At 39.0% G+C, this 21,429-nt stretch overlaps 1 protein-coding gene across 1 annotated transcript; it reads right to left on the reverse strand.

Moving 5' to 3' along the window:
• Window positions 1-1,114: 1,114 nt before the first annotated feature.
• LOC118563908 (glutaminase kidney isoform, mitochondrial-like) lies at window positions 1,115-20,253 on the reverse strand. The gene is made up of 18 exons (XM_036140046.1): window positions 19,905-20,253; window positions 17,010-17,097; window positions 15,306-15,427; window positions 11,350-11,479; window positions 11,197-11,276; window positions 10,929-11,092; window positions 9,932-9,990; window positions 7,503-7,535; window positions 7,351-7,409; window positions 7,194-7,260; window positions 6,201-6,251; window positions 4,630-4,806; window positions 2,864-2,995; window positions 2,666-2,758; window positions 2,522-2,583; window positions 1,997-2,073; window positions 1,773-1,836; window positions 1,115-1,681 (listed from the first exon to the last, which is right to left on the reverse strand). The coding sequence occupies exons 1-18, from the start codon at window positions 20,105-20,107 to the stop codon at window positions 1,525-1,527; spliced, it is 1,818 nt and encodes a 605-aa protein (XP_035995939.1). The 5' UTR covers window positions 20,108-20,253; the 3' UTR covers window positions 1,115-1,524.
• Window positions 20,254-21,429: the final 1,176 nt, after the last annotated feature.

Below are 21,429 nucleotides of genomic sequence, written 5' to 3' on the forward strand. Positions count from 1 at the left end.
AGGGCTTACATTGGACGCCGCTGCCCTGTAAGATCACTCCACAATAATCACTCTGTATCGCTCGACTACTGGCACGGCTACCGCTGGTGCACCAGACTGTTTCCATAACCTTGTCAGGATGCACAGAATTTCTCTCTCCATATATGTGACATTTCTGCACCTCCACACCCAGTTTTAGTCCTGTCATAAAGGAGGAAACCACTCGCTTGACCGCAGGTGGAATTATGAAGAGAGAATCCAAAATGTCTGCGTGTATTGTATTGCATTTGTGTTGCTCAGATGATATTGAAATATTCTATTTACATATTACGTTATACATATTAATTACAATATATTACAAATTACATTACAATATGAATACATTTACATTACACTTTAGGTCATAATGTAAATAAGATACAAGGACTGTGTTCAAGCTGTAGCCTAAAGATTTCCGTCAGTCGCTCAGCAACCAGCACGTCTACGCTCCCACACACTTTGGAGGTGTGTGCGCTTCTCCCTTCCTGGGATTATTTTTTCCCGGAGGGTGCTGCTTCCTGTGTGCAGCAGGCCGTGGTGTGGCACGGCGTGCGGAGGGTGGGGCTCATTTGTTGCATGCTGGTTTAAGAGAGACCTTCAGCAAAAGCAATGCACATAGCGTCCCCTCCTCCAACACTATTCCACGAGCTTACTCAACGATTTGAGAGTGTGGTGTGGGAACAAAGCTAGCTTGGCCGGTCCCGATTTAAATTCTCTGATGACCGAGCCATAAAGAGTATTCGAACCTCACTTTATGAAAACTCTACCACCGCCACCATACTGCCTCCAGAACGCCTATATGCCTCCCCCTATGACAACAAATCACCATGACCGTTGTTCAAGCTGAAAACAGTGAGAGGATCTTGTATTATTTGTAATGCACTCCAGAACACATCTGCAATAAGCTACTTATAAGTCTTATAATGATCCTATAATGATCTCATTTCAGTGTGAAAGGGGCCAACGTAAAATATACAACATTTCAAGATTTCAAAAATAAATATTGCAGTTTAAATATTTACATCAGTAACATTTTCCAATTCAACCGATGTGCAAAGAAAGAATATTGCTACACAATCAAATAATGGTAAACAAGTTAGTAATAATAGCAACTTGTTTATCGATATAGTACTGTAGTATGTTCAGTTTTTGACCTTTTCTTTTGCACAGATACAATAACACCCCCCCCCCCCCCCCCACACACCTTTTTTTTCCTTTCCAAAACGGTTCCACGCCCTCATTTAAAAGTGCACATTTTATCGCCCCTGGTTGGGGAAGATTTTAATATTTCTGACTCTTCATTTGGTTTATAAAGCAAAGAGGATAATTATCCTATTGATTGGGACTTTATTCGCCCCAAAGAAATTTTCTGGTAACCTAAAAGAGAATAGCCTTTAAAAAGAGAATAAAGTCAATCATTCATCAGTTTTCCCAGTAACCGTCTGTCGTGTGATTCATTTCAGTTGTGCAACAAAAGGTTTGCAATCCAAACCTTTCTGGGGCTTTTTAAACGATGCTTTTTATCGTGTCCAGCACGGTGCCCTGTTCCTCTGTGCTCCTTGACGAGTCGCCGTCTGCGTACCCGCCTTGGTACTTTTGCAGGACTGAAACAACAACATCATGGCCAAACTGCATGGCGTCATCGAGGGGTGTGTTGCCCCATCTGATAGACAACAGTGTGAAATGGACATGGATGGGCTGTTCTAGTTAATAAAATGAGTTAGTATCAGATGAATGTTGACCAAAACCCCTACCTGTCTTTAATGTAGGGATTCACTTTACATACTTCTGTCAGGAACATTACAGCGTCTTCGTGGCCTGGGAGAAAAGTGGAAACGAGCAGAAACAACGCTGAAGGACAGAAAGGACACGGCCTGCTGCAACGCAGCTTTTTAAATGCCATATTTCATTGACTTTTGTTTAAATGCCAAACCCGATATAATTGAAGAATGATCGAACTAATATGGGAAAGTGTTACCTTCGGCAGCAGCGATGTGGAGAGCTGTACGGGAGTCGTAATCCCTCTGCTCCATGTTAACAGCGGAGAGGGCAAACCTGGGGCGATGGAAGACAGGAGGTACGCACATAGAAACGTTATTTTTAAATATAGGGAGGTTCACTGTGTAGAGCTGTGTTAGAGCAAAACAAAAGATGCATATTAACAATAAAAATTAAAACAATTATAGCAAAAATATGCCATTCATGATAACATTAAACTTAATTCAGTTTCCAGAGATCCCCTTCAGATCTTCCTGTAGGTGTTTTTTTTCCTTAAACCACAGCAGAAATCAGGAAGCTACTGATTTCTAGCATAAAGCATGTGTTACGGTATATTGAGGATCTTTATGTGGAAAAAACCCAAAAAGAGTAAATAAACTAATAAATGGGTTTATATACACCTAGTAGTAAAACTTAGTGGATATGACTGAAAGGATTTGGAGCTATTGTCAGTTTCATATTTAGATCCTACAATTGCTGGAAGAAAATGTTTGTTTCTACTTACCGTCTCAAAGCAGAGACGTCACCGCTGTACGCTGCAAACATCAGGTTAACGACTGACTTGTTCTAAACAAAGATATGAACAAAGTCAACGTTTCAACATCTTCACAACATCCAGATTTGAGGTCAGTAGCGGCACTAAACTCACCGGGTCGTCGTCTGATCGTCTTCTGGGGTCGTGCTTCTTGGTGAAGTGCCTCAGGTTGTCATAATTGTGGAAGTTGAAGTAAGACACAAGTTCCTTTTGGATCAAAGTCCAGTTGATCAATAAATTATGTTTACATAAAAATATTTAAAGTTGTTTAAAGTTGTCGGAATAAGGACAAAGACACTGTAAGCGGCTTACCTGACAGAACTGAATTCCTCTGACGCTGTTTCCTAGCCGATCCAGTGGCGGTGACCAACACAGAATGCCCATAACGTTGGGAACCACCAGCAAAACGGCACCTGAAACTCCAGATTTTGCAGGCAGACCAACCTAAACAAGGAAAACCAAAACAATATTAGAGCCTAAATGTCTCCTAATTTGCTACCGCTTGTGCTCAAGCCAACAATGCTTTTAGAAAATGGCTACTGGTCAATTTGAACATTTTTGCTTTGGTTATTCTACAAAAAGGATCAGGCCTGCAACAGGCCCTTTAGTTGGATTTTAGGAGACTTCAAAAAAAATATATAGAAAAAAAACATATAGATAAAATAGAAATCAGACTGATCAATATCGATAATTATCAACAAATTCAAAACATATATTTTAAGTTCAGCCCTGGCCGTTTTATGCTGTTGCTTAAAAACCTGGTTTTAGATACAGACACAAACAATGAATTCAAACTCAACCCTTTATTCAACCAAGTTTTTACCAAAACTGCAAGTTTAAAAAAAAAAAAAGATAAACAAACATGTGCTCTCGGAGCTTGGAGACGGAGCTTCCTGAGTCTGCGTTGTGATTGGTTGGGAGGATGTAATGACTGTAATATTAACCTACATGATAGGCTAGAATGCAAAAGGTAGGAAAACTGTTCTATTGAAATTTTTATTGACCCTTGTTTCTATTGGTCGATATATATTGTTATTGAATTATCGTCCAGCCCTATCTTGCATTCTACCTTCTGGATGAACATGCCATGGCCAGTTGTAGGCACAAGGGCAGTTGCTCTGTATGTCTTCCTCTATTTGTAGACGCGTTTCTCTACAGTGGAACGGCTGATCTCAAATACATTTAGCACCTCTTCAAACTTGTCCTCAGCTCTTACAACCTCCCGTCTGAAGGTATCAGCTACTTGGTTCTCAGCATTGTGTTCACTCTCACTTCGGTAGTCAGAAGTACACCAAACTAAAGGTTTAAACAGGGCAAACATCCTTCAAAACGCCTGATAGTTTCATATTTTACCTGAATGTGATTTAAGCCCTTATGACTGGGAATAAATGTGGAGGTGCCATGTTTTACAGAACAGTTTCACAAATGTATTTTCTTAACTTCATTCTGTTCCTTTATGTTACTTTAACATTATTAACATTTATAGTAAATATACATTCAAGATTCTTTATTGTCACTACATGTTTCTCTCGTAGTGACAATACTCTGGCTCAGAGTACACACACACACAAAAAGAACAGACTAAAAAACATATGTAAAGCGTTGCTAAATAAATGCTAATTTTTTTCACACCACTGTGAAATCCACTCATGGTCTTCTGCATGGAAGTTAGGTTTTACGACTGAAATAAATGTCTTATAGGTAATTTAGTTTTATGTGGGGTTATGAATAGGGCTGGGCGATTTGCGTTTGTGATTGGTTGGGAGGATGTAATGACTGTAATATATGATTAAATATTAAATGATTATTTTTCTCAATAAAAAAATATAAACCCAAAGGGAAATTAAACATTTATTTAAATTCAGTGAATAATCACAATGCCCAACAACCAAGAAAATAAACTGATAAACAATGATTACTTGTTTGGAAAAATAAAAGGTCTTTTTATTTGTACATAGAGATGCAAAATACTATTCGCTATTCTAACACTCCAAGGAAGAAATTGGGGGTAACAATTGGAGGAGCAAACTGACCCACAGCCATGAAAACCTTTATAAAATTCAAACTAAGGCACTTACATGGAAGGCAAATTGCCCGGAAAAGTCGTACATCCCACAGGAATGCATTAGACTCAAAGTGTTGCGAACGGCTTCAGCGCTTAACACACGGTCGCCCGTGATTGGACAAATGCCTCCATTGGCCAGTGTGGCAGCCATGACACTTCCGGACTCACAGGTTACCTCGATGGAGCACAACTGGAATGGAGAGGTATAAAAAGGACTTTCTGTGACAAACATTTCCAAATGTTTCCTAAATGCCTCACATGCAGACAGGTGATTGTTGTGAAAGAGTAAGAGAAACCAATGTTGGGCCAAACAATTAACAGTCCTCCATCAAAAGACCCTCTAAGATTGAAACAAACCAAAAGAATAGAGGCCGCAATAATAAAAACAACCAATAGCATAATTAAATGCTTTTAAAATATTACTGAGCTGAAAAGAGGTGTATCTTCCACAGGTACCTACTGACCTGAAAATGAGTATTTTCCTGACTGAAAACATTTAGTCTTTGAGAAAAATAACTTTAAACCACGACAATAAAGCCAGATCCTGCTCAAACAAACGGAGGAGTTTATAATGTGGTTCCTTCACTCTTTGTTTGTAAAGTTAGCATGTTTTCAGTTTTTTTTTTTTTTTGATTCATCTGAAGTTTTTTAGGAAAAATTAATTTGTTTAAAAAGTTTTATACAGTTGTCAAGTATTATTACATGTATTTATATTCCAAAAAGTGTCCAACAACAGTGAACATTTTCTATAGATTTACTGCTGTAGTAAACAGCTTTTATTACCAACCAGTCTTGGCTAATCAGCAATCATTTGTATTGTTTTATTACAACAGATGTTTTAAAAGCACAGAATATGATCATTGACTCATGTATTCTCTTAGTTAAAAAACAAAACAGACCAGACTTGTTTTAGGATCCTCAGGTCCAGCTTAAAACCATGTTTTCCTTTTTGAGTCGTGCATTCTGAGTCAGTATTTCAAAACACCATAACCAATATGAGTAAAATGTTTAACTGTGTATGTTTTACAAATGTTTATTAATTACTATACGGTAAAGTGAACTATTATTTTCAAGGTATTATTATTATTACTACATAAAAATTGGAAAACCAATTCCCACATGTTGAGGAAACTGTTGTTAACGTTAACAACCGTTACACCGTCAGCGGTTTAAATATAGACTGCTCAAAAAAATAAAGGATACACTTAGAGTTACATTGTGTTGCTTAAGTGGTCCTTTTATTTTTTTTGAGCAGTATACATTCAATGTACCTTTACAAATCATCATCATTTCAATATATATATATATATATATATAATATATATATATATATATATATATATATATATATATATGTGTGTCTGTATATATATATATATATATATATATATATATATATATATATATATATATATATATATATATATATATATATATATATATATATATATACACACATATATATATATATATATATATATATGTGTGTGTCTGAATATAATTTCTGCATTGATGCATTTGTTTTGCATACATCTGAATAATTAAATCGAAAGGAGTAAAATAAATAAATAAATAAATAGTTACCTGAAAGTAGAAGTCTAGTGCTCCAGTCATATCTGCATTGTCAGGGAAGCACTGCAAGAATTGCAACCAGAGTTAGCACATCGGCAATGAGAGCCCTGTACAACTATTAGCACCTTGGGAAAAGATGTAAAGAAAAGCCTATAAATGAATTGTCGTAATGGAGACTTGCTAAGTCCTAGATGAGACTTTTTGTAGCAGTTCTCTAATCACAAGTTTTTGGGATGTTTTTTTATTTACTGATATGTGTCTGTAAGTGGTCCATTAACTGTCTATGGTGGAAAGATAAATTTGACTCCACAACAGTCTTGTCTGTTTTTGTACAGATGTTAAGTAATTCTCTGACAGTAGATATGGGCACGTTTACGTAAGAAGCCATGTTCTTGTAATCATTACCTGACTTATAAAGATAAGCACACAGCTGCTTTACTTAAATGGCATGTTTTTGAGTGCAGCGGTGGTGTAGGGGTAGAGCATGCGACCCTCAGTCCTCGACGCGGCCGTCCCCGGGTTCAACTACCAGCCTGTGGACCTTTACCGCATGTCTTCCCCCTCTCTCTCAACCCCATTTCCTGTCAGCCTACAATCAAATAAAGGCCACTAGTGCCACAAAAATGTCATGTTTCATATCTGTCCCATTTTAATGAGTGGCTAGAAGAATAATCGGCCTGTGTGCTGTAGCATATTTATATCCTAGGGAAACAGAAAGCCATGGAGTACAAATTTAAATTTCTAAGTATGTAGTATAAAACACCTTCAGTTAAATGTAATTCTTAGGGATTATTAGGGGTGCCAATAAGTCTTGCACAACCTTACTATAAGGATTACGTCTAAAAAAAAAAGTAATCAGTTCCAAATGAGAGATTTTTCTAACACTGAATAAAAGAGTCATTTGAGTTTTTTGTTACACACCTTCACCAAAAGTGGCAATAATAGGAAAATGACCATCATATTCTATTAACTTTGACAGAAACTATGCAAGATAAGAACACAAACCTTTTTCTCCTTCAGGTAATAACCGATGGCATAATTTCTATCACCAGTCTCCCTCTCTGACTGGAAACTGCAAGAACACAACAGGTATGAAAAACAGCATTTCAATAAAAACATCAGAGGACAACCTCTCTGAATTCATGGGGGGCTCGGTTCTCACGTGGCATTGCTGAACCCCACATATTCTGTACCAGCCATGCTTTTCAAGAAGTCCATCACCTGTGGAAACATCATATTTAGAGACAGCACTAAGTCAGCATCAGCAACCCAGCTCTGAACGACGACTTTAAATGAACTGAAACGTTTACTCACGTAGTCAAACCTCTCCGCTTTATTTGAAAGAGGCTACGAAATGAGAGAAAAAGAGGGCATTTTACAAAGAGGAGGCTCACAGGGCTTCACTGGGACCCTACAGGGGGCAGTGTTTGAGTACCGCAGCTCACGTTTGAGAGCATGCTTGGCCTGGTGTCATTGTGCAACGGGCACATGCCGCTGATGAGCGTGGCACTCCATGTGGCGACGTGCTCACTTTGGCCAGGCCGCTGTTTTATGGCTCTGCTTGAATTTCACACTACTGCTAAAGGATCAGTAGCAGGTCATGCAGTTGCCAAGAAGGAGCTGCAGTCCTTTTCATATTTAGTGACTCAAAGATTAAGAGAAGTAAAAAAGGGCATATTCAGCAGTTATGTCCTTCAATCTTTTTATGTTTTTGTGGTTGCAAGCATAGCTCCACTTGACCTCCTACAGACCCAGAACAAATAAAACTGTTTGCTTAAACTTAGCTTTACGCACATGCAGAACGCAGATGGTAAACACACCCTCCGTCTCAGCAGCTGTAATTGGCCCAGAGCACACGCGCGGCACACACCCCTGTTGTCAGGCCCAAAAAGGCTCTGTCCCTTACTGTCAAACATGAGATACATTTGATAAGATGACCTTCACATCAGTCAGCTGAGACACGTTAAAAGGTCTCCACAGGAGGAAACATGACCGTATACGGCTAAAATAGGGCTACCCGTGTTCACAACAGGTACTATGACCATAGTCCAGCTTCCACAGGGTCCACTTAGGTATTACTTGATGTCGCTGCACTGACACCAAGTAATTCTTAAGGCAGATTATAAACATTTCTATTTCAGTAAACAGAAAAGAAAAAAACTGTATTTTTTTATGATTACAATGTTGTCTGGGCTTTAAATCAAAAGCCATTAAATTGACTTCAAAACCAGCTTACAACTTTTTCTTTTGTGACTAGTGTGGAAAATAGGATTCAGTTTATTAATACAGACGGATAACAGTAAGAGCATCGTCTTTCAGAATTTAAATGAAATAAACCCATAAGCACAAAACTGCTGGATGCGCATTAATATCTCATCAGGAATATAAGATGTCACGTGGCCTGAGGACTGGGTTTAATGCCATGATTTTAGACATGACCAGCTGCTTCCTTTGTCCCTCTTTGCTTTGTCCTGACACCTTCAGTGCTTCATATTCTATTGTAAAGTGTCAACATACTACCAAAGCTGACTCTAATATACATATATGGTACGCTAATGTCTATTGACTCTTGTTTGTAATTACAATTAGAACATCCTGGTATTCCGAGCGTCGGCACCAAGCTGCCAGCGGTGGGATAAGGCTGGCCTTTACACACGCTCTAGTAAGTGTTATCCATGTGGTTCCAAGTTTTAATTTTCATAACCTTTGTAAGTACTGTAAATGTACAACACACTAAACACAGATTCCTTAAAGCACAGTCTGGGAACCCTGGGAACTATAATCTATGAAGGATTTTTTAAATGATCACAAATTAAGAGATTAAGTAATTGTTTATTGCGGAAAGAACTACAGTTCTTTGCGTTTCAAATTGTCTCAAAAAAGTTGTAAAATATTCCTTTAATTGTGGAAAGAGTTTGCATTCAGACACTAAGTCAAAAGCAGAATTAGGATGATTAAAATTATAAATTTAAATCAAATCTAAAATGTCATTTAGATATAAAATAATGTAAAACCACTGCATTTATTAAGATGTATTCCATGTTTTCCTTCAGAAAATAGAAGAATGAAAATAGTTTTCCATGAACCCCCAGACCTGGAAAATGATAAAAGCAAATTCCATCCATTTTAAGGCTTTACAGAAACCCTGCATGAAGTTTAAGGTTGCATGAAGTTTAAGGTCTAAATCTCCAAACCTTTCCTGACATATCAGACTAATGGAAGACATGTCACATCTCACCTTGCAATTTGAACCTCATTTTGGAATGATTTGCGGTTTTGACAAAGCTTATAGTGATGTACCCCTTCATGGCTGTATTTGGGGATCAGATATTTTACGTGCCCACTTCTATATCGACTTTAATGAGGCGCACATCCAACTACCTCTTTAAGGATGTCAAGTTGTCTTTAGGTGCAGCAAAGATCTTTTCAGCAGCCTGTTTCGCTCATTTTTCTTTTAAATTGCATTCCTTTGTCAAATATTTTGCGTCGTCAGCAACTCAGTGTATAGTTTATAGATGCATAATGACTCTTATTCTTAACTAAAATATTATTTAGTTTTCCACTCATTCGTTTACTCATTCAAAACAGAGACACGATTATTTGTTCAATTTGTTCTGTTTTGTTCTTGTTGAAAACAAAACAACAACGAAAAATAGAAAACTGAGTGGAGTTTTATTAATACTGTATGGCTGTTACCTTCAAAAAGACAAAAACAAAAAAACAAAGCAATAGTAAGAGCTTACCTTCAGCAAAGAGCTAATGACGATAGCTCCAGCGTTCACCATGGGGTTGTGTGGTTTATCTGTACAAAAATGAAAAACAAAAGCACTCCCGTCACACGTTTGCCTCTAACCACGTGACAAACGAACTGCTCTGAGCAGAAGGTAGAAGATTTTTAAGTGTGCTTTGATTTGTAATGCCATTTATCAAAAGACTGCATATGTTACATGACATGAATATTGTAATTGGGGGTAGGTTCTTATAAGTTCTCTGAACTTCTACCTACTCCTTTTGAGCACTACTAAAATGTCTTTTCAATGTAAATCTTACTTGTATTTTTGCTCAAAGAAACTGAAATAAAAAAAAGGTATATTTACTGCGGGGGACTTGTAGGTGACAGTAGGTGAAAAACCAAATGAAAATAAATGACTAAAAAAGAGAGGTGATGAAATGGTCAACGATCAGACTTAAAAGTCCATTTTAAACACTTTTTCTGTTATTTGGCTTTGTTGCTCTTTTGTTACAGAAAACAAGTTAGTTTAGGCTAAATGTGAGCTCTGCACATACTTTATAATAGAGTGAATAAAAATAAAGCCAGTTTAAGGGTCTGTTCAATCTATCTTCTGGCAATCATGGCAATTAAGATTTGTGGTCAGAACCAATTTCTTAGAGGTCATTTGGTCTGCCTTTAGGTTCACAACAATCTCCGTTGTGTTTGCTTTGAGTGCAGAGACAACATGACATTTCACAAAGAGAGATTTCGTTGACAGAGAAGCAAATGACAACTGCACTGATCCAAAAACAACCAAGCAGCTACTCCAGACACAAGGACCGGGCGAAGAACTGGCAGGACCTTCCTCCTTGGACAAGACGACAGAATCAACGACAGCTGCTGTGGAGTGTTACCGCTAATCTAAAGGCGATGCGGTACGCCGTAAAGGAGGATGAAGCATATTAGCGCTGCTGCTTATTTTTATTGCACTGACAAGGTGACTAGAGTAGATGATGTGAATCGCTTGCCTTCCTCGTTTAGCGACAGTTTGTTGAATTTGAAGCCACTGGGCTCCTTGCCCACAAAGCGGTGAACGTGTTCACTGCCGAGCTCGTGCACAGCGATGGCGTACTCCAGCGGCTTCACACACGACTGCAGGCAGAAGGGAATCTTGGTGTCACCCACTGAATATCTGCGGGACAAACAGGTCAACCAGGTAGAAGCGCAGACAAAAGAAGTCTTATTAGGGCTGTAGAGGCAAAGCGCGGTGCACATTCGGGAGGGGTGCCGTGTTACCTCTGTCCATCTATGGTGCAAATGGATACGCCCCAATGATCCGGGCTGAACTTAGCCAGCTGAGGAATGTAATCGGCTACCTGAGGACATGAAATGCATGAAACCGTGCCACGGTGACTAAGCAAATGCTGAGTCTCTGTGTCTCTTACTTACATGTCCCCCTCCTTGTTGATGGGCGCTCTCATACATCCTGTTGATCTGGAGGGTAAACTCCTCAAAGTCAGGGATGATGAAGTTTTTTCTGAAAGCCTTAGTCAGCAAGATGATGTTGTTGCCAACGCACCTGCAGACAACAGACAGATAATGATAAAATATTGATTAAGCTGGGCACCCTTCTTTGACTTTTCATAAATAAGGAATGAGACGGGCCCTTAATGGTTCCCAAGAAACGTCTGTATAAAAAAATGTCTAATGGGATTTTGTAAAATTAGAAATGTCCACCTTTTAAATCCGCATCATTTTTTTCACTGGAAAGATTTTAATTAAATGAGGAAGTAATACAACATTGGAAAATAAGCTTTGATTTCAATAGATTTCAATTGTCATAAATCCATGGCTCCAATTATTCAGCTTTCTCAACACAGCAGTGGTGAAAGAGTTGTGACTGTCATTGGTTACTGTGTAAAAACATTGGTAACACACTAACTAAGTAATTGTATATTGCAACACTATGTGACGGCCTTTGCATTTGTTGGTATGCCTGGCAAAGATGCACAAAAACTTTTAAATAAATTCTGCGGCAATACCTTTAATTTGAGCACTTCAATTCACTCCGGGGGCTTGGGGGAAGAAAACTGAAATTTATTTTTAAATTGACCCCCTTTTGAGTAAAGGACAGAGGTTAATCTTCTCTTATAACACTTCACAGGATTGGAGCAAACATAGGGGACTAAGAAGGTTCACTTCGTGTCTGGTGAACTGTTTGTGTTGGTTTGGTCACATGATTATCCTGTTGACAGACCTAATAACAAATTGTTATTTTACTTGTAGAGGCCACCATATTATTATTTCAAATGCTCTATTCAGGGAGTGGTGGCCTAGAGGGAAGGTTGCATCCTGGAAAGGCCTCAAGTTCTCAGACTTGAATCCCACAGACTGTCTCTCCAGGTCCCTGAGCGAGACCCCTGGTCCCAGAATGCTCTCCAGGTGCTGTCTAGTAGCAGCTCACTGCTCCCAAAACACGGAGAGGTTAAATCCAGAGGTCACACTTCACTGGAATGTATGTCGCAATGACAAATAAAGATGATTGAAATATTATTATAATTTTTTTTTTAAGACTTCGATAATGTCCTGCACTCCACAAAGGTTTCAGAAACCTGGAAGAAAGACAGGGCCAAAGCATCTCAGACCCTAGAATTGAGATCAGAAACAAGGAGAGACGGACACACGGGGAATAAGTACGGGCATTAGGCAGAAACAAAGAACAGAAGAAATGAAGGCAGTAAACAATAAAGGAAGGATGAAAATATGGGAGGGGGAAGGAAAGGTGTAAGGAGACAGGAGGAAGCACACCATGGAATTATGAATATGTACACGCTAATCTGCTTTCTCTGTGCTTATAAAGACCCAGAGTATTAATAAAACTCTGCCTGACTTGAACAGCATGTTTAATCATCGTCGACATTTTAAAGACAAATCGGTTGCAGTGTAAAGCCATTTTACCCCCAGGAAAACAGGAACTCGTGGGAAATTAACTCAGAGTTCCTCCAACCTGAGAAGTAAGTATAAGTAGCAAAAAGGCCAGCGTTACGTCAGCCGATAAGTTTGGCTGACATAACACGTTATTTCTAAATATTAGATTTTCCTCACTGAATAAATGCACTCATGTGAGGGGTCGAATTTTTTTTTCCAATCTTTTAGAGCGAGTTTGCGCTGCTGCAGCAAAAGATGAGTTCATTCCAAGGCTTTTTCACAAGTCGTTACCAGGATTGCAAATAAATGCGGATGATTTTGTCCCCTCATACATTTCCAATCCATATAAATGCTGCCTTTATTTATAAGAAACACGTTTACATTTAATCCTATTTGGAGAATACCTTAAAACCCCCATCCTTGGTAATGGACGAAACACAGTGGGGTGCCGAGCACAACTTTGGCAACCGTTGCTATAACTGGCGGGGTAACGCGGCATGCTTTCAAGGAATGGTAATGGTATATTCTCCCTCAGCTGGTCTAAACTAAAATATGCGACTGTGAGCCCTCGGTGATGTTAGTGGGAGGCTTTGAGGAGGAAAAGAGATTGCGCTGCGGCTTGCATTATTGATACAGGCCATTTCCAAAAACCAACAGAAGATTGCTCTCGCTACTTCCAGCAGGACATTTTCGATGAGGCCGCCATAATCCCATTGTTTTAGGAAACAAGCAGAAACATTATGGCTGATTAATTTAGCCGGAGACAGTAATGCGCTGCCGCAGAAGAGGAGATGAGTCTGAGTGAATTGCACATCAGTTAGGGAATTATAGTATTAGGAAAGCAGGGAGTGTGGTGCCTTTGAGCCTGCTAATGTAACTGCCAGTCTGGAGCTCAACCAGAATGATGCCCTTTCATTAGCAGCCTCAGAGACCCCACTATTTTCCTCTCACCTCCGCTAGTTTGGCTGCCATGCGTGCATGCACATGAATTTGCTTCATAGCAGCTGTCAGCTATAAAACACCTGTGTCTGTCACTCTCCAGGACTCGTATAGTGCTGACCACAAATCACCTCTCTTACGTAACAAAAAAAAAACATTAAAGTCCCTGAGGCTAACCCAACCCAACCGCTCGTACGCATCTATCGTTTTTTTTTTTTTTCCCCCCATGCATTAAGGAACAGGTGTGTTGGCTTTGAACCGTTGATTATTCCGTATTGACACATCCAGAATGTTTACTGAAGCAAATGCAGAAGTTGTTCTGCCTCCCTTCTCACATCCAGGCAAGTCTGCTTTCAGTTACCTTGCAAAAGTCTTCACACCGCTCCTATTTTTTAACATCTTGTCATGCTATGTAACCAAGAACTTCAGTGTATTTTCTGTGATTATATGCGAGACACCAGCACAAAATGTGATATAATTTGCGAGATGGAAGAAAACGATACGCACGTTTCGTTTTGTGTTTTCACAACTACAAATCAGAAATGTGAGACGCGCATTAGTATTCAGCCCCCTTCGGTCGATACTTTGTAGAAGCATCATTTGGAAATAGAGCTGCAAGACCTTTGGGGTTTGCCTTTATCAGCTGTGCACATCTAGAGACAGAATTTCTTCCCAGTCTCTCTAAAACAGCGCAAGCCCAGTCAGAATGAACAGCGGTGTTAAAGTCTGGACAAGAAATTCTGGACTTGGCTACTCTAACACATGAATAGGCTTTGGTAGAAAACATGATTTGCAGTCTTTTGCTGCCTCTGAGAGGTTTTTCTCGCAGGATTGCCATGTGTTCAGCTCCATCTTCTCATCGACTCTGACTAGCTTCCCTGCTGGAGAAAAGCCGTGTGGCAGCAAGTTTCACCGCGGAGATTAGGTTTTTCAGAGTAATGTGCAGCGTTGATTTTCCGCCACACATAGCATTTTGCCTGTAGGACAACAAGCTCACGTTTTGGCCTCATCTGACCAGAGCCCTGTCTTCCAAATGTTTGATGAGACCCCTACATGGCCAGGGGCAAACTGCAAATGTCTTTGATAAGAGGCAGATTTATTGAGTGCACAATGATTGGTTGCCGCTGATGATAGATTCTTGCTACTGAGCTCCCATGGGTCTTTTGACTTATTCTTTAATTAATGTTCTCCTCACCCAGCCGGTCAGGATAGGCAGGGGGCCTATGATCTATGAGATGTTCAAATCTTTGTTTTATGACCCAACATTGCTTTTAACATCACTGCCCCTTTATCCCTGAGCCGTCCTGTGCTCGTTGGTTTTCAGGATGCTGTTTGTTCACTGCTGTTCTCTTAACAGACCTCTGAGGCATTCACCAAACATCTGGATTTACGCCGAGACTCTGTTAAGCAGTCAGGTGACTTTGAACGGGTCTTGGTTGGAATGTATTTTATTTTATCACTTAAAATTCAAATGAAATACATAGAAGCGCTTTGAATACGTTTCGGACATGTTATAAACAAGCTCAAACTTTTCTCACCTTCTGAAAAGTTTTTTGTCCATCATGACCGGTCCCATGGAATCCCGTGTGAATTGTCTCATCTGATGGACACAGTCCCGCAGCCGAGGGTCAGATGTTAACAAACCGGTTCTTCTCAGAGCCTGGAGATGACGGAGAGAGGAGATGTGTTTGAACTCATTTTTACCAGAAGGGAGGGTAGGACGGGGGTAGTGGGGGGGGTGATAAATGACAGCTGTCGCTGCACGGGCTCCAGTGTATTAAGTCAAAACCATGATCTTCTGCTGTCAGCTACAGGAATCTTTGAAATATGTGGTTAGGGGATTTCAAAGCCACAAATGTGCCTGCGAGGAACTGAGGAGGGCAGCAAAGCGGATTGCCGCTATCTCACTCCTGCTGCTGGTGTCACTGACAGTGGCTGCACAAAGCACGTGGGTCTATTTTGGGGATACCATGTGCACAACCCTTCTGACCAGAGAAGCTTGGGTGTTTTTTTTTTCCTTCTTCTTTTTTTCGTTTACTCATCAAAGTTGATGAGTGCTTCAAAGTGGAAACAGACCCGACAAATGGCTCAGAGCTCGGCATCGCAGTTATTTGATGTCTGTGAAATTCTTCACCTCAAGGCACACATAGTAAAGTTGGGGCTCCGTTCAGGCTGTTCCTAAGGTTACACAGGAGGGTTTTTAAATGTGAGTTCATGAGCTATTAACATAAATAGCACACAACTGAAATGTTTTTATTCATCTCTTAAATTCAGTTAAACCACAGTTCAAAAGGGCAAAAGAAAAGAAAAGGGTGCCGAAGAAAAGGGTCTAAAAAATGTGTCAGTAGTGTTAAACTATATGTCCAAAAATATTGCTTCTTATTGAACTCCGAATTTATGTCAGGTCAGGTTTTTGTTCCTTTTTTTTTTTCCACCAATGTGCTTATGCTAATAGCCTGGCCTGCTCTTTCACCATCTATCTTCTGCCTGAGTCACCTCTACAAACACCTCCAGTCATCTGTGGCGGAACAAGCTGCCACCTGTGTTGACACACGGCTCCTGAACGCACGGCCGTTTTAAAAAAAGGACTTGAGTTGCCATAGACACTGAGTTAGCCAGGTGTCTGTTTTTAAGCTCTGACTATCGCGGCAACGTCATCAGGAATTCATATCAACAACTGTTTTATGTTAACCAGTGTATTTGTTCATCACATACAGAAGTATTTTTATTTTTTTTTTACTTACACTCCATCTCAATGAGTTTTGTTTACAAGATTATGTGAGTTACCTGATTTACCTTTAGATATCGACACATTTTAATTTGATTACATGGGAACTCAAGAGGTTGAATACCTTTTATTTATTTATTTATTTATTTTTTAGGAACAACGTGGAAAACATAAAAAGCTAATAGAAATTAAAGCCTGGAGATGAAACATTCAGGGTGTGAAAAGCAGTGTTACCTTCTAATGTTAATTCCCTCAATCTGCAGTGTCACTCCAGGTATATTTAGACCGACTGCATAAGATGGTCATAAACACCCGTTAAACTATTGCTTGCAGCCCAGCAGGAGATGCTTTGGATTCTTCTTGCGGGGTATAATGTTTCTCACCAAGGTTAATCTAATAAAAGTCAAAGGTGTTCCAAGGAAACATAACAGGTCTGTGGCTGATTGCCTGCATGCACATGTCCATGTCTACTTCGGAGACTCATGCCGATGTACTTGTTGATACACTGACTCACAGAGATGAACTGGGAGAGCGGGATCATCTCTTTCCCATCGGTGATGGTGTAAAAAAGCAGGTCCTCCATGCTGGACATGAGGCGGCTTCTGTCAAGGAACACAACAAACACAGCGTGCTGTCATCTTACAGCTGGATGGGCTCCAGTGTGTCGAGTCAAAACTAAGAGCAGTAGCTCAAAGTTTATGTCAACATGGGAGCATGAAGGTAACGGCACACGGGCAGATACTGACCTCAATCCTGGGTTGTGAAAGTGTATTGATTTAAAAACAACAAAAAAAAAACTGAAATAACATAGAGGAAGGAAGATAAATGCCATGCAACTCCTCCAGTATCAGCCAAGGTAAATCATCAAGAAGCAATTAGTACATGTCACATATGTGTTTGAAATTGTAAACATTTTCCAAGATTGTCTTGGTTTGAACATCAATTTAGTGGTTGCATTATATCCTAAGCACTTATTTCTCACTGTATGCTTAATGTTTCCTTATATAGGACATTTTTGACCAATCTGTATAATCTGACCCAATCTGTATAATATGATTGAACTTGACTTTGTAAAGTGCCTTGAGATGACATGTTTCATGATTTGGTGCTATATAAATAAAACTGAATTGAATTAAATGTACTGCTTTTTATTCAGCAATCTGATGGTTTTTTTAGGGGATCCTTGTAAATGGAAACTCGGAAAATACTGTAGAATTAGCATTTTCATGAACAGCCAAACAACATTAAAAGAGAACAAATTGCTTAAAACCACGAGAGGATTTTAATGCTAATCGTACATTATTATAACCTGATGATAAAGCATTGCAATCTGAAAAATACATCCCTGGAAGTATGTTAGCAGACTGAATAAAGTACTGTTGTACATTAAGACTTTGTTTTTTTTCCTCGTAACTTGTTCCAAAGAAAGACAAAAACGATAAATGTAATATTTTAATGTAATTTGCTTTTGCAATAATTACATTTATAATTTCGAGATGAATGTGGTGTTTTTAGTGGTTTGACTAACTTCTTTTCACAATTACCCTCATATTTTCTGTTAGACTCTCTTGTCTGACTAAACGTCTTAATGAGCGCACATCGAGAGCGATTGTGACACTGACGTGCCTCATACAGAAGTTATTTGTGCTGCCCTTAAGTCAGTGTTTTTCCCCCTATATTGTCATTTAGTAAAGATGGTCCACGGTAACCTGTACAATGCATATGTACTATGAATTCTATTCGATAATTTCTTACTGAAATATACAAGACTTTCTTAGAAAAAGTCAGAGCATTGATTGCAACACTGGCAGTTTTAATATCTATTTATATCATTCAACTTGCATGGTGCCTTAAATTATTCAGAACATGTTCACAACAGCAAACCCTTATCCAAATGGATTCTGGCAATTTCAGCTCAGTGCTGATAAGCAGGATGATCTTTCTTCTATTTAGACTGGAGGACTGAGAGTCTGTGATTAAAATGGATTTTCAAATTTTCACGTCAGGCCAAAGAATAATTTTCCAATTTTCCTTGAATATCTTAAGTAGATTTAGCCTAAGGTGAGGTGAGTGTTTTTCAGGATCTTTCTCAAGTTTTTTGTTGTTGTTGTTTTAGCGCTATGTGTTTTGTCAGGAGGTCGAGTAACTTTACCTCAGTTAACAAAAACCTTTTTTTTTTCTGCCTCTTAGAGTCAAACCTGCTAACGGCTATAATTCGGAAAGCTGTAACCATCCAAGGATCAGTTTTTGTTATTGTTTAAGTTCATGTTATTGACCTGGATTTTCTTTTTCTTTTTTTTAGGGGATTGTTGAACATTTCTCAACTGTTTTTATGTACTTGTATAACTTGTAAAACTTATGCATGTACAACGCATATATATATATATATATATATATATATATATATATATATATATATATATATATATATATATATATATATATATATATATATATATATATATACAGCAATAGAAAAAACACAATTCTTAGTTTAGAAATTTTATGTTGTATTTCCATATTGTACAGTTTTAAATCAGGCTATGGCCTATATCTCATAGGAATCCTCAGTTACTATTATTATTATTATCATCATTATTATTATTATTGTTGTTATTATTATAATTACTCGCAGTAGTGATAGTAGTAGTAGTATTAGCGTCTTTGTTGTACCATATTTATTTAAACAGTACAAATAAATTGAGCCTAGTTTTTATGTCAGACAGTATAATTTTTTTTTTTACATAAAAGAGTTGCAATAAAATAATTTAGTTTTATATTTAGTGATTTACTTGTGGGCGAATTTATACGGTGATGCTGGTAGTACCTATCATTTTTTATAAAGGCCAATTCAACCATTGCTGTCTTTAAACTATAAATATCGACTTTTGCATATGGACTATAAGAGGAAAATATACACTTTCTTTGTTTAAGTAATACATACATTATATGTTGTTTATCTTTTTTTTTTTCTAAAAAATACCAGCTTTGAGTTGTTTTTTAGCTCATGCATGCTAACCCAACCGCCATCTATTTAAGGTTGCTAGGCAACTTATTAAGATACTCGTGGCTATGCTGCAAGCCAAAACGAACAAAAACCTGATTAAACGTACTTTTTTTCCATCTCAGTTTGCTTACACGTTGATTGTATTTGTTAAATAAATGTTTGCATCTATTACTTCAGCGTCAACCCAAGGTAAAGTATACTTTATTATGTTTAAAATGACCTACGCGTATCTTGAAATTGCCACAAAAACGGCGCTTCCTCTTCCGACGCGAGGCAGACCATTAACTCCATAGACATCATATACGTATATAATGTCTATGTTTAACTCTACTTGTTGGACGTGTTTGTTGCAGGTGAAACAGGAATTGCAATTAACCATAGCTTTAGACTCCAGCGACCTACTTGGCGTGTCCTTGGTCCTCATCGGGGCCTTTCTGGTGAGGATGAAAGGCTCTGTGGGTGTGCAGTGCTGCCGTCCAGCTGATGAGAGGAACAGGTTGCTGACTCCTGGGGACGTCAGCTCCAAGTCTGGCGTAAATGACTGCATTTTTAAACAGCTGCAGGATTCCCGGGTTGGCCGTCCGCAGACTTTTCAGGCAATGCATTGTGATAGGTAGGGCTTGACGCTGAATAATTGAGACCAGTTTAATTTGTCTTCCCCCCACCCCGCCTGCTGCTGCTGCTGATCTTGACGGATAGATGTGAACGGTGGCCCTTTGGTCCTCGGAGCTTTAATAGCAGCTGCTGTCTCTCCCTGCGTGGATCATGTACAGTACAGGCTGTCACCAGTGGGGCGGAGCTGGGACTCAGGCAGGGGCTGCGGTTCAGTGACCGGCAGCCACTCAAGTGAAGTTTGATAGGCCACCAGGTGCTGCTGCCACCGCCTCAGATGAAGTTGCTGATTAGAAAAGGGTAAAATAGGCCGAACCACATCCGTTATCATGCTGCAGTTTCATGCTGGGTTTCCTTAGATAGGAAATCTTTTTTGATAAATCTGTATAATCTGATCCAATCTGTATAATCTGACTGGATTTGACTTTGGAAAGTGCCTTGAGATGACATGTTTCATGAACTGTATAAATAAAGTTGGATTGCATTGAATTGAATTCAGGTGAATTCAATTTATCAGCACATATCTGAAATTAATATATCCCATAGATTAATTATATACAGATATATCAGCCATTTATTTCTGTTAAATGGCAGTCATTAACACATTAAGCCCTAAAAGGTCAACGGCGAGGCAGCTGGCTGCTTACTAAGTACTAAGTATGTTAACGGATGTTACGTGGAAGGAAAAAGTATGGTAGAAAAAGATGTTAAAGCAATAGGGATAACTTTAGGCTAAAGAGAATCCTCGAACAAAGCCCATTGAAAATTTAGGGGAAGATTTACAAGACGTTGGGTTACTGTGTCCAGAGCCATGGAGCACAGATTTATACAGGAAACGAGCCACAACTGTTGCATTCTTCGTTTTAAGTCCCACCAGAACCAGACACAGGGTTCAGGATTGTCTTACCTGAGCTGAGGGGGAAACAAAGGACTGGGATGTTTTTGGATTAAAGTAAGATCTACATTTAATTTGGATATCAATGTCCCAGAGTGTGGACAGACTCCAAAGTGGGTACTTGGCACATGCCCACGCTGCCAAATACTGCCTTCTGTGTTAATAGGCCAGCAAGCCTGCTGCACTTAAGCCTCACTGAGCATCTATAAGGAATCCAGGAGTCCATGCAAAAAAAGCCTTGTGCTGAGTGGATATCCTGAAGAGTACATGGAAATACATTTGAGTCGCTCTACATATCTGTGTTTAAAATTCTTGTTTTGTTGCTCTATTTAAATCCTCTAAGAAAGTGAAGTGTGGATTCCCATTAGTTGTAAGCAATAATTATTCAAAATCAACTAAATGAAACTCTCAATAACATGC

This window comes from Fundulus heteroclitus, chromosome 1 (assembly GCF_011125445.2).
Source record: "Fundulus heteroclitus isolate FHET01 chromosome 1, MU-UCD_Fhet_4.1, whole genome shotgun sequence".
In the NCBI taxonomy this organism is placed as follows: Eukaryota; Metazoa; Chordata; class Actinopteri; order Cyprinodontiformes; family Fundulidae; genus Fundulus; species Fundulus heteroclitus.